The following is a 25,097-nucleotide window of genomic DNA, read 5'->3' as shown; positions in this document are numbered from 1 at the left end:
TTTCTTCTTTTCCATCACCACAAGCACTTGCACACTCCGCCTTTTGCCGAAGCTCCATGTTGGATTCCAGCTTCAGGTCAGACGGAAGGAAAATCTGGCATTCGGGACAGAAGAGCGGTCCAGCTAAACCGTCTCCAGAGCCGTCCATGTTCCACACGGTGTGGATGCAGGTCCGGCAGAAGTTGTGGCCGCAGGGGAGCAGTACAGGGTCGGTAAAGAAGTCCATGCACACGGGACATTTCAGCGTTTGCTCTATAGCCTCCATATCAGCTCCTGCAGATGACCTCCACCTGACTGGACTGCGCTGGATTTCCATGAATGTTTTAGAGCTGTAGCTCGGGTTTCAATGCTATTGTGTTATGCCTGGATCACTTTTCCATATTTATCATAAGTCATTAACCTTATACTGAAACACACACAATAAATGTCTCTTATTGCACAAGCTGTGGCTTCCATTCACTGATATACTTTTTGTGATTTTATGAATCTTTGGTACAAAATGTACTAAAAAAATCTAAATGTCCAAATGTTTGTAGTTTCTTCTAAAAACAAGGGTATTAAGATGAAGACTAGGCTGCAGTAACAGCCTCTCCTTCTGGCATTAGTGAGGTTGGGTGCTGATGCTGGATGATTAGTTTTGGACCATCTCAGCCTGATCATATTGTTTTGTATGCAAGCTTTAATACGTAATTAATCTGGATAAAGATGCAATGTAGATATATCTGAACTGTTCTGACAAATAATAGCAAACAAAATGAAACAAAACATACTCGGGGGCCCTGGCAGCTTGGCTTGGGGGTCTATGCCTATTATGATCGCTTATACCTTAAAACCGCCCAGGTAAAGGTATTGGATGAAGCTGCATCACTCCAGAGAAGGCAGATCCATGCTCCACAACCCAAAGCTGGGGGGCTTTATACCCCTCTAGCCGGTGCTCAAAACTGGGTATGTTGACCTCACGCTCAAGGGCAGCTGCTCCAGCGTGTCCTATTCTATTAGTAATGCCCAGAGGTGGACAGTAACTAAGTAAATGTAATTCATTACTGTACTTAAGTCTTTTTTCATGTATCTGTACTTTATTTAAGTTTTTCCATTTTGGGCGACTTTTAACTGTCACTCCACTACATTTTTAGAAATCTGTCGTTCCTTTTGGTTTCTGTGTGTATAAAAACGTAACATGTCAAAACAAAGAAGCGCAAAGCCAGAGCACCAATCAGGGCACAGCGGTCACTTTGTTCTGAACTTGTTTTGACCTGTTGGTCACACCGACCCAGTGCAGCACACAGTTCAACGTCAACGCAGCAGCGTAAAAAAATGTTTATGAACAGACGCCTACAGATCAATACAGTAAAGGAAAACTTATTTGTGATCCTGAGTTTAAAGCCAGTTTTTATTAAACTTGTAACTAATTTACAAAGTAAACTTAAACTGAAACTTTGCTTGTGTGTAAAAAGTGATTTCAGAGCCACTCGGTTCTCCCTGATGGAAACTGTTTACCTTCAGTGTTTTGTGCTTCTGATCATTTTAATAGACGTCAGCGTCACTAATTAATGTTGTTCTATTAAGAGACTTGTTTACCAAGAGAGACGCTGGAGGACTTTCAACTGAAACGAGTTCATGAAGCGAGTCTTGTTATAAAAATGATAACAGGACATCAGAGCCAGAATTACTCTTTTAGTACTTTTACTTTTGATACATTTGAAAGCAAATACTTTTGTACTTTTACTCAAGTTGAGGTCTAGAGTAAGGACTTCTACTTTTACTGGAGTAATATTTCACCTTGGGTGTCTCTACTTTAACTCAAGTACATGATGTGTGTACTCCGTCCACCTCTGGTGATGCCACATCCAGTGTAATTAGACGAGTGTCAGCCCAGCGCAGTACCAGCAGGGGGCGGTGTGTGTGTGTTTCTGTGTGTTGCTCACTACTTGTTCACATCCGTTCGCGCGAATTTGTGAATGGGAACTGAGGAGCGGTGTTTGTGTGGATGCGGACGCAGAGCTGGGTCTCTTTCCTTCGTTTGACTGAAGATCGCTGGTTTTTTAGCTGCTCCTTTGGTTCGTGGTGAACAGCTGCTTGAGTGCAGCCTGATCGAGATGAATTCTCTGAGTGGAAGTCGTTGTTAGGTTACCTGAACTAAAAGCAGCTGTTGCTGTGAGTCTTCAGGTCAACCCGCTCAGGAAAGTTGGACATTGCGCCAAGTTACTTGATAACGCCTCTTTTCTTAAATCACAGCGTCGATGATGTTGAAAAGCAGATGTAAGAAAAGCTCGGTGAGTAAGGCTGTTTATATTTGAGCGTTTAACATTGATGTCAGGCTGTTTCTTTTCAAAACACTAAGCCAAAACAGTAGGTTAGCTGACGGTTAGCCATCGAGGCTACGCTGAGGGAGAGCTGTGTGTTATCAGTAGCAGCGCTGACTGGGGACTTTTATTTTGCAGGTGAGCAGCGGACTGCAGTCCAACATTTCTACCTTTTTCTTCTCAAAGGTAAGTAGCTGCAACCCATGGCGAAAATTATGGAATCAGCACTATTTCAGTTCTTTAATTTTGTAGGAAAAAGTTAATCGCAGAGACATGCCACATAACTTTTTTTTTTTTTTTTTAAACTCCAACCTTCTGGCATTAAGTAAATAATAAAGAAATAAATCTAATTGTTGTAGTCAATCACAATTATGTTTTTAGATCAAGTAGAGGAAAAAAAAAATGGACTCGCTAAATTCTGAGGAAAATGTGGAATCATGAGAGAACCGCTGCACCATTAGTACTTTGTTGCGCCACCTCTGGCTTTTATAACAGACTTCTCTGAGGTGTGGACTTAACTAATGACGAACAGGATTCTTCATTAATCCGCCTCCAGCTCTCTGTTATTGCTGTTGCCAGTATCAGCTTTGCAGTTTGGAGCCTGGAGAAATGGTCCTTGACCACTTTCTTCAATTACTGCCAGAGATTTTCAACTGGGTTGAGATCTGGACTATTTGCAGGCCATGCCATTGACATTATATGTCTTTCTTGAAGGAAAGTTTTCACGTCCTTTGCCCTGTGGCAAGATGCATCGTCATCTTGAAAAATGAAGGGATCATCACCAAACGTCCTTTCAGCTGATAGAATAAGAAAAGTGTGCAAAATTTCAACGTAGACTTTGGCATTTATTGAAGATGTAATGACTGTCATCTCCCCCGTGCCTTTACCTGACATGCAGCCCCAGATCATCAATGACTGTGGAAGTTTACGTTTTCTTCAGGCAGTCATCTTTATACATTTCATTGGACCGGCACCGGACAGAAGTTCCAGCATCATCACCTCACCCAATGCAGATTCGCCATTCATCACATCCAGTCATCCACAGTCCATGATTGCTTTTCTTTAGCCCACTGTAATCTTGTTCTTTTCTGTTTACGTGTTAATCATGGATTTCGTTTGGCTTTTCTGGATGTAAATCCCATTTCTTTTGGGCGATTTCTTACAGTTCGGACACAGACGTTGACTCCCGTTTCCGCCCACTCGTTTCTCATTTGTTTTGTTGTGCATTTTCTCTTTTCAGGACATTTTGCTTTAAGTTTTCTATCTTGACGCTTTGATGTTTTCCTTGGTCTACCTGTACACTTCCCTTTTACAACCTTCCCATCTTGTTTGTACTTGGTCCAGATTTCGGACACAGCTGACTGGGAACAAACAACATCTTTGCAACATTCCGTGATGATTTACCTTCTTGAAGAAGTTTTGTAATCCTCTCCTTTGTTTCTACTGACATCTCTCGTGTTGGAGCCATGACTCATGTCAATCCACTTTGTGCAACAGCTCTCCAAAGTGTGAGCACTCTTTTTCAACTGAAGACTAATTAGCAGATTTAATCTGATGCAGGTGTTTGTATTAGAACTGCAAGTTACAGAGCGATTCCATAATATTTTCCTCAGAATTTAGTGATTCCGTATTTTTTTTTTCCTCTACTTGATCTACAAACACAATTGTGACCGACTACAACAATTATATTTCTTTCTTTTTTTTTTTTTTTTTTTTTTTTGTTTTCTTAATGCCAGAAGGCTGGAAAAGTTTTGTGGCATGTCTCTGTGATTAACTTTTTTCTGCAAAATTAAACAATTGAAAGATCTTCCTCCAAGAGTGCTGATTCCATCATTTTTGCCAGGGGTTGTAGTTAGCTAACATATTAGTTAATGAATGTCGTTGCCAGGTGCTGAAAGTAAACGTATCATTTATTAGACTAAAATGCTCCTGATCTCCAGTCCAAAGTCAAGAAACAGCTGTGTGTCTGATGTGTCTGTTGATTAATGATCATAAAAATGTCCAGACTTCTTTTCTGAACACAAAATCAAATAGGACCCCTATAAGCCAGCAGACTGTAGATAACAGCGCTGCTCCTGGACTTGAACTTGGACCCTAATGTTACTGAACGATTCAAATGTAGCCAGACGGCTCAGCCACAGCTCTGTGTGTTAGGTCTGTGTGTTGCTACTGAGAGGGATTTAAGCAGATTTCAGATGTAAACAGTCAAGCAAGTCAGATAAGTGTAGTTAGAACACCAGGGTTGGACACATAATTAATGATGGGATGATTCTCTGGACTGTATGCAAATTATATGTTAATAATGGTGAAAGTTGTTCTGATTGGTTGTCCAGTGCTGCTGTTCAGGCCGTTTTTAATGATGAACTTCAGCACCCAGAGGGTCGGATTATGGTCCTTTGGAGCATGAATGGCAGGACAGTCTTGACCTTATTTCATCACTCAGTCTGTGCAAACCCTACCCTGGATGTCTTGAGCTCTGTCAAAATGCTGGTGTGAGGATGTTATTTATACCTGGAATACGTGCTTTTTGAAACGTCAAGCTCTCTAAAACCACTGACTAAAGTAGTTTGTTTTCAGAAAGCTTCATTTTCATTTCCAGTTTAGGTTGCAGTCAAGCAGGTTAATGAGACAGAGTGAGTGTGCTGATAATCATACTGTAATTCTAGATTACAGTGTGTCCTAGATTATAATCTGTTTCAACTAATTTGTAACAAACTATTAAGAGTAAAGAAATGTAAGATGTGTCCGGGATGATGAACAGGGCTGTAGATGATTGTGTAATGGCCATTAAAGCTGAATAATAATGAAAATAAAGATGTATTAATGTTAATATCCAGAAAGAATAAAAAAAATCCAAAATGGTTCATTTAAAATATGGCTACCCAATCTCAAGTCAGAAGTTTTTAATATTAAATTAACTTAAATTTAATGACATTTTAAATTTGACATTTACTTTCTGATACTTTCCAGTATTTCAATCTCTGCTGTATGTTATTACAGAATCAAATTACAGTGATTCCCAACTTCTTAGAATAGTATGTAAATATTTTGTATAATAGAGTTATATATTATTATGTTATTACCATCCCATATTTTCACAGGTGGCTCCAAAATCCCCAAAAGGAGGTACAGCCTTGCGTTCAGTTGCAAGTATAGCTGATGTGGTGATGACGCGTACCAAGGAAAATGCAAGCGTCCCGCTTTCCCCCTTCACCATACCAGAGACCCCTGAAGGTCAGACAAAATCGCAGTGTCCAGCACGGACGTCCCCAGATGGTCCAAGCTCCCCTGTCTCTCGAAGTCCACGTTCCCGAGGCTTTGGCTGTAAGGCTAACCTGATGGGCAGCAGGTCAATGCAGCCACAGGACAAGACGAGCCCAAAATCCGGAGACACTTTTACAGCAAAGAATGGTTTTGGTCATTTTGGCTCTGTGAAAAGATTAATGCATGGTTCAGAGAACCTCCATAAAGCCAAGCGCCTTAGAACCAGGCCGCCTCTGAAGGATCCTGAGAAAGACCTGAGCTCACCAGGAGATGACCTGAATAAATTCCTCCAAATCATTCGTGAGTCTACTGATGTAAAAGATGACACTTCACAGAAAGGCTGCTTAAAGTCTATTGAGAAGAAGTCTGACAAAGCTGAGAAGATTGTTTCTCAGAAGACCATATTGGGATCAAAGTTGTCTGAAATAAATATAGGAACGACGATGTCAGAGAAGTCATTTCGTGCTGCAGGGCCAACATCAAAACTCTCAAAAGCCAGCAATCGTCATAAAAGTAGCTCAAGTGAAGATGAGAAAGAGAACGCATTTCCTCTCAACAAAGAAACAAAGACACATGTGTCTGAACTGTCAGGAGACACTCAGTGTGATCTTGTGGTGTCGTACAGTTCATGGATACGTAATAATGAGAAGGCTGTTTTCAGTTGTCCAGTCAATGAGAAGAAATCCTTCAGTGGACTTGTTGAAGATCAAGTGAAAAACCTTGCTGACAATGAAAAGGTGCTCTCAGTCTCTGAGGAGAACTTTGGTGTTTTGGAGGACAGCTGGTTTGATGATGGGATGGAGCAAAGCTTTGGAGAGCCAAAACACCAAATATCAAAACTTGAGTATGTCTTGCGATTCAACTTTAATTTTCTATTTCTTTGTTCCTTCAAATGCGGTGTCTTCTGCTTTTTTTTGTCTGCTAAAAACATAAGCAGCTCTTGTCTTTTTAAACGCTTGTATCTTTTGTTTGTATCTTTTTGATCTGCAGAAAAAGGATTCCAGAACATGCTGTACTTTCTGGAGGACTTTATAACCGGTACTGGGTTCTAGATGTGAAAGAAACTACTGGATATCAAGGCTGCACTGAGAAACATTTAACCATCACCTTTTCAAGGACTGCACAGTCCACAGAGACATGCATCCTGAAAGATGGATGGTAGCAAATATGTTTTTTTTTTTTTTTTGCCAAGAAAATTGAACTCATTACTTGTGCAGTTTGTTTTGACTAGAAATGACCTGTGTATTGCTACTTGTTTAAGGGAAACCACTCAAGTTGCTGTGGGGGACATAATTCACTTGGAAGGGGAGAACATGTCTGGCATGTGGGTGATCGACAGGAACTCTGGTTACCTGGTGCTGCTGCCTGATTTGCTTATCTCTGGGACCAGCATTGCTAGCAGTATCCGCTGCATGAGAAGAGCTGTACTTGGAGAAATGTTTAAGGTATTTCTTATAAATAGGTTATATACTTGTGCACCCCCCCCAGTATATTTAGTCACCTGAGTCTCATTTTGTCCCATTTTTAAAGCATGAAATTTGCATTTTATTACATTTAAATTCTCATGGATACAAAGCATCACCCTTTTCACACATAGTTATATATTGTTAACCAAAAGTCTTCACTTTTGTGATATCTGCAAAGTGGTCCATGGTTTAATATTCCTTTACTTGATGCTTTGAAGGTTCACTTAATTAAACAAATGCTATGATGAGACTGGATATCCATGTATTAAAATAGCTTCCCTTATAAACACTCTCCTGGCCCCCCAGGTGCTCCCCTCCTCTATGAAGAAGCTGTAGAAAGTGTTGTGTTGAATAAGCATAACACATTAAATAACTAGGCAACCTTTGTTGAACTTTTGTTTCCATGTCCAGACCTTTGATGGTGGCAGCAAGCAGATGCTGAATGGAACCATAGTTCATGACATCTTCCAAAAAGCTGCTATGTCTTTGGACTTCTCACCAGAGACACTAGAGAAACTTGCCAGTGAAGCACTGCTCAACCCCAACTACCTTGGACAAATGTAAGAGCCCTCAAGCCATGGTTTCAGAAGCCAGGCTCATTTGCAGTATTAATATCTCTGACCAAGTACAATTTTTTTGCTCAGGTACAGTTTGAAACTGACTCAAGCAGATATGAAGGGGGAGGTAGAAGAATATCTTCCTGCTTTGTCTGGATGGGCAAATGACTACCTCCACACGTCTGCACTAGCAGGGCAGAAACAACTGACTCTTAAGCTGTGAGCATCACTTACCTCATCAGATTAGTGTGTTTCCTTTTTGTTTGTTTACAGTTTGGTCAGATTTGCCCTTGCATGATGACATTGTGCCTCTTTGTGTTATCAGTCCTAGTGATGGGTCCTTGAGCCGCCAGGACTCAGCTTGCAGTGTCACTGTCACTGACTTTGTTGACATTGAGGAGAATATCTGGTCTCCACGGTTTGGTCTGAAGGGAAAGATTGATGTGACTGCAGAGGTGAGGATCCACCGACGTGGCAGGAAGCACACGGAGAAGGTTGTGCCTTTGGAGCTGAAGACTGGAAAGGAGTCCAACTCCATTGAGCATCGCAGTCAGGTAATAAGTGAGGAAGACCTAGCTAAACATGACCCTCCATGGGGTGGGGTTCTGGGTCAGACCATGGTGGAATGGTGGAATAGTAGAGGCACTTAGCTAAGTCTGTAAGCTGATTATATATTTTTTTCCTGCTGTGCTCTTCAGGTCATCTTGTATACTCTCATGAGTTCGGAGAGACGGGTAGATGCCGAGGCAGGTTTTCTTGTCTACTTGAAGACTGGCAATCTACATCCTATAGTGGGTAACCACATGGACAGAAGAGGTTTGTCTTGAATTTTGACAAGACATAGACGGGATCACTAGCCACAAAATGAGTGCAAAAACCACAGAACTGTGCACAGAAAATGTTTTTATTAATTATTATTTTATCATTTTGCCCTTGTTTTTCAAGTGTTCGAGAGAATTATTAAATTTTGTAACACAACATATAGAAAGACTTCATTTGACGGCTGTTTAATTATTTTACACCTTAAAGGGCCTAAAACATGTGCAGTTGAAGTTCTCACTGTTTTGAAATGAGTTAGATGTAGTATGTAAAATGAATGTACCATTGATTAGACTCTATATAGTCCATATATTTAACCAAAGCTGCAAAAACTGTTACGAGGTCATAAAAACAACACATTTACATATGTCCACAGCAGCCTACAGCAGTTTAACTTCATTAATTCTAGCTAAAGTTATAAGGACTGTTGCAACAGGTACTGCTTTTTAAATGAGATATAATACAGGGCAGCCAGTCAGAACTGAGTCCACTGTCATATATCCGGCTTAATGGCACAGTAACAAAAACAGTCTGTTTAATTATTAGTGATACAAAGAAGTTTTTGGTACATAAAACCACACAAATGTTATAAATGGAATTGGTTTTTTGTCCTGTTTTTCTTGAACATCACAGAACTGATCAAACTGAGGAACACGCTGGCTCATCATCTTGGTAAGAGCATTGTCAGGGTGGAGGGCAAAAGCCAAATGGCACCCTTACCAACCGTCATCTCTGACCAGCAGACCTGCAAATACTGCCCTCAGAGGAGAAACTGTGCAGTTTACAACAGGTACTTACAACAATCTTGTGATGCAGCATAACTGCGGGTTTAAAAAAAAAAAAGTTCTGCTTGGCGTTTTCTGTTCTGTGGAAGCTTTTCTAAAATATTTCATGTGTGTTTGTGTGTGTAGAGCTGCGGAAAGGGCTCCAGGTGAATGTCCGCCTGAGGATTCTCAGGCATTTCTGCAGTTGGAGAGTGAACATCTTAGCCAACTCCACTTGCAGTACTTCAACCACTGGCTGCTGCTCTGCAACCTGGAGGCCCACACTGTGGAGAACAAGGGAAGCCGACGCAACATCTGGTTGCAGTCTGCTCAGGAGAGGTGAGCCAAAAACTTTTTATTTGTGTAATATATGCACACTACTGTGTAAAACTCAGTCAAAACAGCCATTTAAACCAATTTCTTTATTTTCAGTGTCATGGGCAAGAAAAGCAAGCAAAACATATTTAGCAGAAAAGTGCACAAACGTCTCTAACACTAATCATAAAATCAAATTAATCTGTAAAATCATAAAATCAATCAGCCAAATTTCACTGTTGACCCTCAGGGAGAAGAATGGTGGCTGCATGGGAGATATGGTGCTAGTAGACAGCGTGACGACTCTCTCCAATGGTGTGTATGTACACCACTTTGAACGCAGGGACGGAGAGCATGCTCTCATTGGTCTCATTGTTGGGGACAGAGTTGCAGTCAGTGACCAGGACTCCAGGTTCATTGGTTTAACCACAGGATATGTCACTGCAATAACCAGTACAAGAGTGACCTGTTCTCTGGATAAGTAAGTTCATGTGCTGGTTTCCCACTCTGTATGAACTCAAACCAGCTTAGTAAGGCTTGATTTTCCTTTCTTGCAAACTAATTTCCTAAGTCTCCTTTACCATTCTGTAGTGCCAGCTTATTGCACAAATACAATGTGAATGTTCATTGCATGATTTAGTCAGTCAAATTTTGCCTTGTTTTACTTTTCCTTTGAATGCCCATCATTGCTTGCTTTGAAATTGAGGATGGTTTGGTGGTGGATTGTTTTTAACAATGAACTTCAGTTGTAGATTCTTATTTGATGGAGAAATTATTTAACATGACACTCTATGCTCCAGGAACCTCTCCAAATATTCCTCAAATATGGTGTTCCGTCTGGACCATGATGAGGGTGTAGGAGGGTTGAGCACTCATCTGGGAAACCTGGCTATGCTAATGGAAAACACTCCGACCAGGTCTGCATAATTACACATTAATCCAAAACCCAGAAACCCCAAAAAACAGCTCATCTGGCTTGTAAAGGTCTGATTCAAAAACACTGATATATTTAACAGTTTAACAGTAGGTATGGTTCTAATGCTGTGTTTGGCAGTGAGAGGCTAAGGCAGCTGATTGTGGAGTACAGGCCACCCCAGTTTATCGATAGCCTCAGCAGTGTGCTGCCACGAGATGCCAAAGACACCGTAGCCAACATTCTAAAAGGTATTTGTTGACTTAAGTTTCTGAAAGTTACTCCTATTTTTACACATTGTTGTGTAATGTGTGAGACATTTAGGGGAAACCCTCTTTTTTGACACTCTTTATTTTTCCGTCACAGGGCTCAACAAGCCTCAAAAGCAAGCCATGAAAAAGGTGCTCTTGTCCAAAGACTACACACTTATAGTAGGAATGCCTGGCACTGGAAAGACTACCACCATTTGTACCCTAGTAAGGCTCAAAAATATTTTATTGGTATTGTACAGTTTTATGTTTAGCCTCTTACAGTCATTAATTAGGCAGTGTAAACACATTCCATGATGTATTAACAGTAGTGTCTCTTACATTTTGTTAGTGGTTGTTTTTTCTAAATGATGTCTTAATAGAATTGTATGGGTGCTTTTCTCCTCTCCTCCTCACTTGGCTCTTTGTCCTTAAGGTGCGAATTCTGCATGCTTGTGGCTTCAGTGTGCTCTTGACCAGTTACACACACTCTGCAGTGGACAACATCCTGCTGAAGCTGAAGAAGTTTAAGATCAGTTTCCTGCGCCTGGGCCGAGTTCAGAAAGTGCACCGGGACATCCTGCCCTTCACTGAGGAGCAGAGTCGGTCAAGGGGCATTCATACACTTGAGCAGCTGGAGAACCTCTACAACAAAGAGGTGAGTGGCAAATGGATTGCTTGTAATTCACACATGTGATTGTATTGTGCAAAAATGTATGTGAATCAAAAGTTTAAGTGATACTTTTTTTTTTTTTTTTTTGATACTTTTTTGATCCCACAACTGGGGAAATTCCACCTCCGCATTTAACCCATCCGTGAAGTGAAGCACCACATACTCACTAGTGAACACACACACTAGGGGGCAGTGAGCACACTTGCCCGGAGCGGTGGGCAGCCCTATCCATGGCGCCCGGGGAGCAGTTGCGGGTTTGGTGTCTTGCTCAAGGACACCTCAGTCATGGACTGTTGGTGCTGGGGATCGAACCGGCAACCTTCCGGTCACAGGGCCAGATCCCTAACCTCCAGCCCACGACTGCCCCTGTTTTCCTGTTTTGAAGTGTTTTCCTTCCATATTGCCACATTTCTAAAAGACGTTTCTGAGCTGTAGGAGCATTTCGCTTAGTGGTAGGAGGAGGAGGTGAAATATGATCTCATTGTGCACCATTAAAATAATATTAACCAATGATATAATTCAAACTGTTATAATCAAAAAACTTTTTATTTTTCCCAAAGAAGTGTTCCAAATAAAGCTGTCTGTTGCTAAACCGGCAGCATCTGTTCTACCCGTACATTTATAAACATTTTTTGAGTAGTTTTTTTGAATGCAAATCAATGCACTTGGGTTTTTAAATGAAGATCTGATTCACTCCCCTGGCATAACTCACTGAGGCTTGACCTTTTTCTGTTACCAAACTGAACCAGTAAACTACACCACTCGCACACCTCTCATCATTAACTTAAAGCACACTGTTTTTGAATGTAATGTTGAGTGTGTTTGGTGAGAGGAGTTGGTTTAGTATGGTGGTCTCACCTATTGGAGTACCATAACTTGGTTTCTGTAATCAGTTAGGTGAGGAGCATCCAGTCAAATGCTTTACTTAACAATTCATCTGTTCTCTTCATCCTTCTCTTCTTAGCTTATTGTGGCCACTACATGTATGGGCGTGAAACACCCAATCTTCAGCAGACGACGCTTTGACTTTTGCATTGTGGACGAGGCGTCTCAGATCAGCCAGCCTGTGTGCCTGGGTCCGCTCTTTTATGCTCAGCGCTTTGTTCTTGTGGGAGATCACCAGCAGCTGCCTCCCATTGTCCAGAATGCTGAAGCCAGGTTCTTATTTTCCTATCCACACTGCTCAGTATTCAATTGTTCTGTCTAAAGAAGCGAATAGCCCACCGTTTATATAACAAACTTACCAAGACTTCTTTGTTTATTGTTTGAAATTTACTTTCTCATCTTTTTAATGATAATATAAATGGTCAATTAAAGATCTCAAACGTAATTTTGTCATGGTAGCAGTGATCTTTTTAGGGTAGTAGTTAGAGATGCATTCAGCCATTACAAAAAATGTGTTAACACATCTTGGGAATAATCTCGTTTTCATTAGGTTTCCTTGTAAATAATAAATAAGTAACATGGCTGTGTTTTTATTTTTTTACAACCCATATTTCCAATGAAGTTGGGACGCTGCGTAAAACATAAACACAGAATATGATGATTTGCAAATCCTTTTCAACCTATATTAAATTGAATACACAACAATGACAAGATATTTAATGTTCAAACGGATAAACTTTGTTTTTTGCAAATATTCACTCATTTTGAATTTGATGCCTGCAACACGTTCCAAAGAAGTTGGGACAGGGGCGTGTTTACCACTGTGTTACATCACCTTTCCTTTAAACAACACTCAATAAGCGTTTGGGAACTGAGGACACTAATCGTTGAAGTTTTGTAGGTGGAATTCTTTCCCATTCTTGCTTGATGTACAACTTCAGTTGCTCAACAGTCCGAGGTCTCCGTTGTCATATTTTGCGCTTCATAATGCGCCACACATTTTCAATGGGAGACAGGTCTGGACTGCAGGCAGGCCAGTCTAGTACCCGCACTCTTTTACTATGAAGCCACGTTGTTGTAACACGTGCAGAATGTGGCTGAAATAAGCAGGGATGTTCCTGAAAAAGACGTTGCTTGGATGGCAGCATATGTTGCTCCAAAACCTGTATATACCTTTCAGCATTAATGGTGCCTTCACAGATGTGCAAGTTACCCCTGCCATGGGCACTAACACACCCCCAGACCATCAGAGACGCTGGCTTTGCATGGCAGAATTTTAACTTGCACTTGTAGATGGAGCGACAAACTGTGTTTACTGACAGTGGTTTTCTGAAGTGTTCCTGAGCCCATGTGGGAATATCCGTTGCAGAATGATGTTGGTTTTTAATGCAGTGCTGCTTGAGGGATCGAAGGTCACCGGCATTAAGTGTTGGTTTTCTGCCTTTCCGCTTACTTGCAGAGATTTCTCCAGATTCTCTGAATCTTTTGATGATATTATGGACTGTAGATGATGAAATCCCTAAATTCCTTGCAATTGCACGTTGAGAAACGTTGTTCTTTGCTTGTTCTTTGCCACCCTTGCTTGTGAACGATTGAGCCTTTCAGGGATGCTGCCTTTATACCCAATCATGACACACATCCGTTTCCAATTAACCTGTTCACCTGTGGAATGTTCCAAAATGTTCCAAACAGGTGTTTTTTGAACATTCCTCAACTTTCCCAGTCTTTTGTTGCCCCTGTCCCAATTTATTTGGAACGTGTGGCAGGCATCAAATTCAAAACGAGTGAATATTTGCAAAATACAATAGTTTCTATTTGAACATTTAAATATCTTGTCGTAGTGTATCTTGTTTTAGTGTATTCAATTGAATATAGGTTGAAAAGGATTTGCAAATCATTGTATTATGTTTTTATTTGTTTTACACAACGTCCCAACTTCATTGGAATTGGGGTTGTAGCTTAAAATGATGAGATCTTCCCATGATCTTTATTTAAAAAAAAAAAAGAAGACTAACTTCCTGTTCAATATGTGACTTGTAGAATATGGATGAATGTGTTACAGGTAACAGGGTTTAGAGAAGACCACTAAACATTTTTCGTAACCTGTAATAGATGAGCCATGAAAAAAAGAATGTTGTAAATGTGAACTGCTGAAAGGGCGCACACATTTATGCAAAAATCAGATTTTAATCAAATGTGATGCTACAGTCTACTTGCAGTGGGCTGTGACAGCTTAAAGTACTGTTTTCTAGGTGTTGTATGCATGTTTGATTAATATTTAGGTTGTTTTAACTATGGGCCATAGGTTGTTGTGAAGGGCACTTTACTTATTTTTCCAATCTGTGTAATCACCCAGTTATTGCTTGAATATAATTGAAAGATACATCAAGCAAGCTTTGTTTTCTGAATCTTCCTCAGGGCTCTGGGCATGGATGAGAGCTTGTTTAAGCGTCTTGAGCGCCATAAGGAGGCTGTGGTTCAGCTGATTGTGCAGTACAGGATGAACAGGTGGGATAATGTGCAGAAAAAAACCAACTTCTGAATATTATTACAGTGAACAAAGCTTTGTAAAATGGCAGCATCTATACACTTTTAAACACACCTATAAATAAATGCATCGACATGTAATAGAGCTGCGTAGTGCTTTAATCCATCCATGTAAATGTCTGTGAAGCAGAGGGTAAAAGATAAAATCAGACAGTGAGTGTGTGGTCAGGGCTGACTGTACGTGCTTCACTGTTTGCTTTGTCTGCTGCAGTGTAATCATGTCCCTGAGCAACGCCCTGATGTATGAGGGCAGGCTGGAGTGTGGGTCGGAGCGGACAGCCTCTGCATTGCTGCAGGTGCCCTACAGGGAGACAGTACTGAGGGAGCTGGAGCTGTATGTGTGTCAGCCTCAGTACAGCACCTGGGTCCAAGCTGTATTGGAGCCACAAAATCCTGTCTGTTTCCTGGACACTTCAGAGGTTCCCTTTATTCATTCCCTGTGGCTCTTGCCTCTACACTGTTTATGTGATATTTTGAATGGTCAGAAAGGACAAGCCTGATTTAGCCCTGGACTTTCTTCTATATTTGGATTTTGACTTCATACACAAAATACTCGCTGCCTGTTTCATATAGAGTGTCAGGGTCATGTATCGTAGCTTATCAGTACTCCATGGTTCACTTGCTATGTTATATGTATTTTCTATAATATTGGCATTTTCATTTGAGAGCGCAGTAGTTTGTGGGTTTTAAAACAGAGCTTTTTACACATTTTCATTCTTTTCTCTTTAACCCTCTGGACATTTCAGTGTTATGAAGGCTCACGCTTTCTCTTTCGACCTTACTGCAGGTTCCTGCCTCAGAGACAGTGGAGAAAGGTGGAGTCAGTAATCGTACGGAGGCCATCTTGGTGCATGCTCTCATCAGCCTGCTGCTAAAGGTTGGAACCTGTGCGATATACAGTACTGTGCAAAGTCAGAGACCACTGATTGTTTTCTTCCTAGTCGAAATGGCCATTAATTACAAGTTATTTATTTATGTGATTAAATAGATCATCTATGTGCATGAGGGATGGGAAAGCTAAAGGAATATTAAAAACAGGAGTTTCCAAAAGTGGAATTCAACTGTGCAAAACTCTGGTAGACCACCAAACCATCACCATCAGATAAACAGTACTTAAAGCTTTCATGTTTGAGTGGAAATCAAGCTCCTTTTGCTTTGGATCTGGAAAAATATCTACATGTGTTTTGCTGTTCGAAGAGAACTCACAAAAGGATGTATAGCTGTCAAGATGTTACTAAGAAAGGGAAATTTGTAAAACAAAAACAAAGAAATTGCTGGAGTTCTCCAGAACAATTGGTTGACAACCCCAGAGTCCAGACCTCAACATCACTGATTGTATTTGGGATTACTTGGATCATGAGGAGAAAATTCAAAAACAAAGTTCAGAAGTCTGAACTTTGGCCGTGTGGAAAAGTCTCCCCGCTGTTTTGAAAAATTAAAAGCAAGTTTACATTTACATTTATGGCAATTGGCAGAAGCTCTTATCCAGAGCAACTTATGGTCAGATTTTTTTTTTTTTTTTTTTAAAGTAGGCCAAGGTAGTGTTAGGAGTCTTACCCAAGGACTCTTATTGGTATAGTGTAGGATGCTTACCCCAGTCTACAGCATAGAAGTCAGAGGTGTTGCCCACTACACTATACCAACCACTATTACTATTAAAGGCAAGTAAAAGTATTAAGGGCAAACGGTGGACAAAATAAATACTGAAAACTTTATTATATTTAGTTGTTAGTGGGCTTCTGGGTCATTTCCTATTAAATGTGCTTCTTGCTTTTGTGCCGACACTGGAAAATGCATAGCTTGTCCTTAATGGCTGGTTTAACTGGAAATAAAATAAACATATGGTGGTCTTTGACTATTGCGCAGCACTGTATACACGTTACCATTGCATATTTAGTAAATATTACAGGTTCAGTTAATTTTTTTGATCAGTGACCTAACTACATGTTACTTACCAGCAAATGAACCACATTCTGAATTGGCAGTCTTCACCATTCCTTGTGGTAATGCTAAACTTTAAACACATGGTTGAATTAATCAAGTTATGAGGTCTTTGTTTAGCCGAATAAGCATTGAATCACTACTCTAAGTACTGTTTTTTTCCATTAGCACAAGCAGCAGATCCACACTGCAAATATAAGCAGGGAGCTGTTGTAGTTATAAACGGAATTGAAGAAGCTGTGCTGTTGTGATGTTTTAGGCCGGCTGCAAGGTGGGTGACATCGGTGTTATTGCTCCATACCGGCAACAACTGAAGGCCATCTCTAATCTGCTGGAGAAAGCAGAGTTCAAAGCTGTGGAGGTGAACACCGTTGACAAGTACCAGGGCAGAGACAAGAGCATCATTATCGTGTCTTTTGTTAGGAGCCACCCAGAGGGCAATGTAAGTATCAGTGCACATCAAGTTGTAGCTACCGTACAGATCGGTTCAGTTGTCAGTGTGTGTGCTCACAGTTACACTAGATAATAAAATAAGTTGCATGGTCGTTTGCTTTTCTTTAGTTGAGGCTGAATACTCTTCTGATTTGTGTTCTCATTCTGTGGCCTTTTGAATGTTAGCTGGGGGAACTGTTGAAAGACTGGCGCAGGCTGAATGTGGCCATCACCAGAGCCAAACACAAGCTACTGATGCTGGGGTCTGCACCCACCCTGCGCCTTTACGCTCCACTGGAGAAACTCCTCACCCACATGCAGCAGGAGAACATGATATCCTTTACTCTAAAACTCTTTTGAAGTGCTAATGTCGATAACTGTTTTTTGGACTGTAGTGTTACCAATGTAGCAATTACAGTTTTTAAAATCTTCACCGCCCCTGCTTAAAGCCTGTGGGTCAGTTGTCTGCAGCGCTGCTCCTAACATGCCTGGTTGAGCAAAACAGATGTATTGGATATAAAGGAATGCATAAAAAAAAATAGTGGTTTACAGCTTATTCCAAAGTAGCTGATTGGTAAGATGTGTTTGGTGTCTGAAGTTTGCTTCTTATGTTTCACTGGAGCTATTGGAAGTCTAGACTAAAACGTTTCAACTTATTTCCTACTTGACATTTTAGTTTAGTCAAAGACTGTCACCTGAAATCTTTCACACCAAAACTACAGGAGCAAACCCCTTAAATGAGTGGCTAAAAGTCCTCAAAACTATACAGCTCATCAGCCAGATATTATATTCAAGATTATACCACCTGAATACTACTAGATCCTATGGTACGGTATGGTAAATGCTTAAGTAGTTGTGAGTATAGATGAGAGACAGATGAGATACAGCATGTTACTTTTTTGATAACCACTTTAAAGTTGCATTGCCCTTAACTTGCACCACATCTACCAGCTACCACCTGCTGCTCATGAGGCACTGCCAGCAATCAACCTGCGCTAATGAGCCTCTCAGAAAGCATGAAGCGAATGTTCTGCATTCTACCTCTCAGACTCTGTAAGCAGGGTACCGTTCAGTGTGAAACACCTGTCCATACATTTCTTTGGTACATGACTCACAAGCACAGTGAAAACAGTGAAAGGAAATACGTACAGTCACCAGAAATGAAGGAAGGCTATGTTCATTAATACTTCACATGTATGCTGGATAATGACTTGTATGCTGGATGTATTTCCTACCTCATTTTACAAAGTGGTCTACACTCATGTCTTTATTAAGAGAGTGAATTTTTTTACAGCTTTTTTTTACTGAGAAATGTATCTTAACTTTTTATATGTAAATAATATTGTGATATTTTGTTTGTGTAATAAAGCAGCTATTTAAATAATTAGCTTTGTAGTCCTGAAAAGCTGTGGCCAAAGACGACTCACCAAAACAATATTCTCACAGCACACCACGCAAGTTCTTCAGATTAGTTTGCACACCTATTTGACTAGTGCTGTTAGAAACACTTGATTTGCACCACAGATGAAAAGCAGCCTCAGCCCAAAAATAAGTCCATCATCCATCATCTTCCGCTTCTCCGGGGTTCGGGTCGCGGGTGCAGCATCCTAAGCAAAAAAATAAGTCTTGGGAATAATCTTCATGGATATATGATAAATAAAATAATCTTCATGGATAAATGACTCTCACAGTGAGCCTTTTGAGAAGCTGCTTCTCTTAAAGCTTAAGGGTTCCTTGAAGGAGGACCACTGCTCTACCAACGATATTCACTCTGCCGTCATCCCTCAGTTCCAGCTCCAGCTCACCCCCACGTCTGGAGCACTGGTAAGCTGCAGCACACAAACAAACATGAAGACCACAAGAGTGCACCTAAGATTTCGTTCAATAGTCCAGTTAAAGCAGACGATGACCTGTTTGATTGAAAAGATGTAATGGGCACCTAGTGCACATAAAAGTAGACTTGCTACTGGATTTCTATAAACGTAACTGGAAGAGGTGAGCATTTGCTGCAGCTTTCAAAACAATGAGGATCTCTAGATGCAGAAAGTCATTTATAGTAAAGTGGGGGGAAAAAATCATATTGAAACATTCACAGCTTTTGACCATGATGGGACTATAGCAATTATGATTTAACTTAGAACACTTTGTTTATTACACAATATTTAGACTAATATCTGAATTTATAATATATATAAATAAAGACAATCATACCCAACATTTTCTTCTTTCCCAGTTTCTCAGACCAGTAGCCAGCCAGGACTGTATGTGCAGAGCCTTTGAAAAAAATGTTTTAGGTGTATTAATCATTTAAAAAAATTGCCACAGTCATGAACACATTAACTCGACACCCCATTTGTGTTGAAAAAATTCATGAAGTTAATGCGGACAGTCTATTGCAGAGTTATTGTGGAGGGGAGATGTGGGGAACATGATAAACATTGTGCTGTTCATAGCTGATGGGAAGCAAATGCATCCCTGCAGCCTTTCAAATGATCCAGACATCCAAAAGGAGTTGCTGAAGGGTCTTTTATTTTGGTTTTAAGGATTAGTTGTAGGAACTAATAACTAATTGTAGGAATGGGCTTTAGGAGGTAAAATAAAGAATATGACTTTCAAGAATTAAACTTACCACAAACTGGATCTTCAAGGACCCCATGCCAAGGAGAAAAGTAGCGGGAGAAGAAGTCATATGTCACCTGGGGAGTGGATTCTCCCTTAATTGTGATAATCATGCCTTTTATCTTGCTTCCGTTTTCATGTCTCAGCAGCCTCTCGGCCTCTGGCTTCAGCGATGTTAAAGCTGACCTTCAACAAACAGTTGGGTTAGTTATAAATGCATGTTAGAAAATATGTTCTCATGTTTCTTAATTAGTGAACTTCATCTTAAAGCTGAATCAGTGAACACAGTTAACACACGAACATTTCAAGTTATGTGAAAGATCCCCTTTACTGTCTTAACAATACCTGTCACATGAGTCAGCGAGACGCACTAGCAGGTTCTTTGTGGTTTTACAGAGGCAGACATCCTGAACCGGCAGATCTCCCACAGCAGCCTGTCAAGTGTCAGGAAAATATTTGTCTGGAGTGAAGTAGATTGGTGAGTGATATTTTAGGTATTGCCTGCTATATTAATAAACCTTTTTTTTTTTAAACTTGATCTCTCATAAGGCTCCTGTTTTTTTTCCCCCAGTGACAAACGGAAGGCTAGCCACTATGAGTTGTCCATAATGGCAGATAGGATGAGTTAGTCATTAGGGGCGAGTTGGTCTCGAGCTGGCCTGGATCACCTTAGCGTGAGGATGTAATCAGGCAAGGTTGTCACAGTACGCATGCTGATGTTCATTTTTTTTGCTATGAAAGGGTTGCGAGGTGATGGACGACAGATGCCATGAAACGAATGCTGTTAGATTTCATGCTATGATGTGATCATGCAAATGGTTTCTATAGTTCTGTTAACACACAACCCACTGCATAAACATTAGTTTTGAAAACATCAATAATCAGTACCTGTGTTAATACCTCAGCTGTGCTAACTAGTTTGTGAAAACATCAAATGTGTCAGCTGCTGGAGAACAATATGCAAATGAGGTAAAGTTAGCCTGCTGCTCATTCAATGTTTTTCCTTACTCCTTAAACAGGACAGCAGTTATTATTGCTGCTCCAAAAGGTTCCATGATTTTTTTTAAGAAAACATGCGTCTCAGCAGCTACTTCTCCTCGCAGGTTGTGAGCAGTTGCTACCTGCCAATCCCCTTTCACTCATTTCATCCACACTTTACTTAGAAACATAAGATCAGACTATAAATGAACTTGTAATACTGAAATGTAGTTTTTTGTTTACTTTTATATAAATAGGCAAACCTACATGTTTTGGGTACAGCCAATAAATAAATAAATATAAAAGTTATAGTTATGTTGGCATTTGTATTCTAATGCTGTATAAAAAATGTATTATTGTAATATAAAAACGACAGCACATGTTGAATTGTGATGTTTGCACAGTATCGCATCCCTACCATCAGGAATGGCCTGTTTTTCTGTTCTATAGTAAGAGCTAGTTGGTGTGTTTGGTACAAAGCTTTTGCTTTCAGTGCAGGATCACTCTAGACGTTCCTTGTTTCTTGCTAAACTGGCAAGCTTACCTTAAAGAGGTCCTTGTATTCACTGTGATCCTGCATGTAAAACATAGATACACTTTAACCTGTTAACACTGCACACTAACTAGGTACACACGAGCCTTGGTTATTACAAGTGGGCGATCCCAGCATAGTCAGAATTCAAATTCACAATCTCCTGACCAAAGGGCAAGACTTTAACCAGCTATGCCAATTGGGAACCTCAGCTAAAACATTGCTTAAACCACAGGCAGTTGGCCAGTGTTCTGATTTAAATCATCACCAATAACTTAAACGGTGAAGGAAATGTGAGTGGCTGTACCTGAGCCTCAGGCGTGTTGAGTGGAAAGTCCATCACTACAAATTCCCCTCGCTGACCGACCCGCAGCTCTCCGCTCAGTGTCTCAAACACCACCACAGGGTTGACGTTTTCTGTAAGTCATAACGTTACAGTGAAATAACTTCAGAAATTCTGTCGCTTTTCTTGTTGATTGTATAGAAACATGTTGCATGTTATTTCCAATGTTGATACATTTATGGTATCATACCTTTCTTGTAAAAGAGCACGGCGGAGGAAGCCAGTGTTGCATGGCCACAAAGAGCAATCTCATGTATGGGAGTGAACCAGCGCAAGCTGAATCGTGCTCCTTTAAAAAAAAAAAAAGGTAAATAAAAGGGATGTACAGTGCATCCATAAATAACTGTCCAGTTGTTTTGGTTCTTCATATCACACTGGATTTGAAATAAATGGATTTGACATATCAACTATGAGGTATGAGTGCAGGATGTCAGCTTTGAGGGTATTTATATTGAATCCTATGGGAATCTGGGAATCAAAGGGCCTCTCAAGTTTGTTCTTGAGAAAGGGCCTAAGAAAAAGTCCATGTCTACTAGGATTCATGACGAGTTCTTAGACTAGATTTATTCTCACCTTTGCGCTCTTGAGTGTGTATAGATTGTTTTTACCTACGAACAAACCCCAAACAGGAAAACACTGGTGCATGAATCTTCATGAAAACTTACAAGTGGGTTTTAAGTAATTTCTTCTGAAGAATGGTTTGTGAATGAGGCCCCAAAGTTCTCTTCAGACGCAGTAGCCCCATTTCAGAGGACACTGAATATCAGATGATGCTGAGTGTGTCTCCTGTGTACGAGCTGACGCTGAGCTATTTTCAGTTTCTGCTTGCATGGCTGTTTTTATTTTTGTCTACATTCTTCGGCAAGTGACTGACTTGGCCAGTGAAGAACGATCCATGTTTGGCCCTGAAAAGCTCTAGACCTGCTTTAATATTGTAGTCGTAGTGCTACTAATACTAGTATTTAGGCTTTTGGGGGAACTATATGCTGTAAGATAAGGACCTCCACAGTTCTGAGGCTTCTGACTGCTTCTGTGTAGTTGAGGTGCTTCTGGAATATTCAGAATTCACCCTTCCCATCGTCAATATATCGTCAATAGCCATTCATGCCCATACTACCATGTTTCACACACAAGGTGGTGTGCTTTAGATCAGGCATGCCACTAAATGGGCACGGATTGTAGTGCAGCTCATGGTTAAACGTACTAATTCATAATTAATGGAATATTAAAATAATTTCGCGGGCCGGACAGGATTGTGTAACGGGCCTTGTGCTGGACACACGGTCCGTCGATCTTCAGCAGTTCCTTTTCCTCAGTTCTTTGATTTATTTTTGATGTATTTCGCATTTCGGCTGTGCCGTGTAGATGAAGCTCCTCTCAGCAGAACGGACGCCTCATCATTCATGATTTGCGTGGAAAGGTCACTCGTGATGCATGCAACCTGTAAACGCGTTACAGGCTCAGTAAGACTGGGCAGCATCACAGACCGTGAGCTTTCGGTCAAGCACGGCTGTGTACCTGAACAAAAGTCGTCTGTAGCTTTCAGCTTTGTGATGAAGGCCGTCTCTGATAAGTTCATCTCGGCTGCAATCTTCTGATAGAGCTCTTCTTGCAGCGGCTGAAAGAAACCATGTCAGTATATGGTGGGGTCAGCCCCGCGTGCTTCCACGTGCTGGGATAAATTTAAGTCTGTTACATGAAGCGGGGGAAGGGGGTTAAACATGGGTAAAACTCTCCATGCAACGAGACACTTACATTCTCTAACAGACAAATTGCTGCTGGATTGCCCTCGAACGGTGAACGGGCAAACGAGTCCACGGTGAACAGGGGGATCTCCATGATCAACTCTGCCCTGAGCTCGGAGGAGACTTGAAGTTGGCTTCTTGCTCGCCGGCTTCTTAGTCCGATTTTCCGGTCCACCTTAAAACGCCGCAATAGCAATATCTCGCCGCTAGAGGCCACTGTTTAACTACAAATCAAACCATGTGAGACGACTCAAGAATGTATTCCGGCAGGCTGGAGCCAGAGAACTTGTAGAGATAAACCGGCTCTGCTGGATCAATTCCAGATAGGAGAGGCTTAACTCGGAGTGGGCCGGTCTGAGCTCTACATGGGCCGGTGCGAGCTCTACATGGGCCGGTCTGAGCTCTACATGGGCCGGTGCGAGCTCTACATGGGCCGGTCTGAGCTCTACATGGGCCGGTCCGAGCTCTACATGGGCCGGTCTGAGCTCTACATGGGCCTGTGTTCTAAGTGCTATTAATGGTCCAGAACAAATGTATGCAAACAGAGTCAACTGTAGAGGATCCAGCTCTCTTTATGACGATTTGTCTCCGACTTGGTTAAAGCTCAGTACTTTTCTCAATGTTTACCTTTTAATACATAGTAAGTTCTAGAAGTAACTCGTCGGTCCATAAACCGGCTTTATTAAACACTGTCCTCGGGCCAGGCCAGCTCCCACTGTCAGCCTGGCTCTCCTAAAAATAGAGAGTACCCAGAATGAAAAGGCCACATTAAAGCTACAGAACAGAATAACTAAGCTAAACTACACTCAGGCGTGCTCTATCTGAAGAGTGCATAGAAACCATTAAGTGTTTCTGTTGTTCTCATGGTTTTGTAAAGTGTTTTGGCTTTTTAATGGGTCGATGTATTTACATTTACAGACACTCTTATCCAGTGAATTACAATTTGATCAGTTTACACAGGTAGGCAAAGGTAGTGTTAGGAGTCTTGCCCAAGGACTTTTATTGGTATAGTGTGTTTACACAGGTGGGGATTGAACCCCAGCCTACAAGGCAGCGGTGTTACCCACTACACTAACCAACCACTGATATAACAGTGTAAATGATTATAATGGTTTAACAGGTGGCTGATTCTGAATGCCTTTTATGGTTTCCTAATGGGATCTAAAGGTGTATGACAGGCACTAGTGGTCTCTATTGAAAACCAGTATGTCATTAGAAGGCAAAACTATTAGGTTAATGGTTTTTAATGGTCCCTTTTCAGTATTTTCTGATGTAACAAATGAGTTGTGTCTTATCTGTGCCATCTCTAATGTGATATAACCTACAAAATTAGAAACTGGTCTATGTGAGAGGCAGAGTGGCATGATGAAGAAAAATGTTATAATCCCATATGAGCCCTTTGTTGCTGTGGTTAAATGATGAATGAAAATATGTTCTGTCACTGGTTTTTATGTAACTGTGTTTTATGTAACTTGTTTTTGATACATGAGAATAGAAGCAAATGTTGGCAAAAAAACATTCAGTTGAGAGCCCCATTAAAATGATTAACTTGTACTTCATTTTTATTTGAGAAAAAACAAGCAAAAACAAAAATGAATCACCACTGATCAGGTTCAGGTGATATGAAAGAAAGTGCTCTTTTTCAATATTCACACAGATGCACAGCCACGACTTTCAGATATTTAACATGAAATCTTAGAGGGAAAGAACTATTAGGCCGTGAATTAAATTTGAACTGTTTAACTACTCTACA

General features: G+C 40.8%; 2 protein-coding genes across 3 annotated transcripts; one reads left to right on the top strand and one right to left on the bottom strand.

Annotated features, from left to right (window-relative positions):
• The first annotated feature begins 1,983 nt into the window (after positions 1–1,983).
• Positions 1,984–18,298, top strand: dna2 (DNA replication helicase/nuclease 2). Its single transcript, XM_017715798.2, has 23 exons — positions 1,984–2,273; positions 2,442–2,489; positions 5,405–6,411; positions 6,558–6,725; positions 6,829–7,012; positions 7,445–7,593; positions 7,678–7,809; positions 7,916–8,144; positions 8,289–8,406; positions 9,043–9,199; positions 9,321–9,512; positions 9,739–9,969; positions 10,289–10,405; positions 10,543–10,652; positions 10,768–10,877; positions 11,086–11,307; positions 12,287–12,480; positions 14,626–14,715; positions 14,966–15,173; positions 15,542–15,631; positions 16,955–17,137; positions 17,314–17,460; positions 18,070–18,298. Exons 1-23 carry the CDS (start codon positions 2,241–2,243, stop codon positions 18,124–18,126), a joined length of 4,176 nt encoding a protein of 1,391 aa, XP_017571287.2. The 5' UTR covers positions 1,984–2,240; the 3' UTR covers positions 18,127–18,298.
• Positions 18,289–23,506, bottom strand: LOC108438178 (phenazine biosynthesis-like domain-containing protein 1). 2 transcript variants are annotated; one of them, XM_017715806.1, is made up of 10 exons: positions 23,355–23,506; positions 23,118–23,217; positions 21,790–21,888; positions 21,564–21,673; positions 21,269–21,298; positions 20,092–20,180; positions 19,757–19,932; positions 19,339–19,401; positions 18,817–18,956; positions 18,289–18,734 (listed from the first exon to the last, which is right to left on the bottom strand). In XM_017715806.1, exons 1-9 carry the CDS (start codon positions 23,436–23,438, stop codon positions 18,844–18,846), a joined length of 864 nt encoding a protein of 287 aa, XP_017571295.1. In that variant the 5' UTR covers positions 23,439–23,506; the 3' UTR covers positions 18,289–18,734; positions 18,817–18,843. The 2 variants fall into 2 exon arrangements, with proteins under 2 accessions (XP_017571295.1, XP_017571296.1); XM_017715807.1 differs by lacking the exon at positions 21,269–21,298.
• Positions 23,507–25,097: the final 1,591 nt, after the last annotated feature.

The sequence above is a fragment of the Pygocentrus nattereri genome, chromosome 5 (genome assembly GCF_015220715.1).
Source record: "Pygocentrus nattereri isolate fPygNat1 chromosome 5, fPygNat1.pri, whole genome shotgun sequence".
NCBI lineage: Eukaryota > Metazoa > Chordata > Actinopteri > Characiformes > Serrasalmidae > Pygocentrus > Pygocentrus nattereri.
The sequence above is the reverse complement of the archived record's forward strand: the minus strand, read 5'-3'. Positions and strand labels throughout refer to the sequence as shown.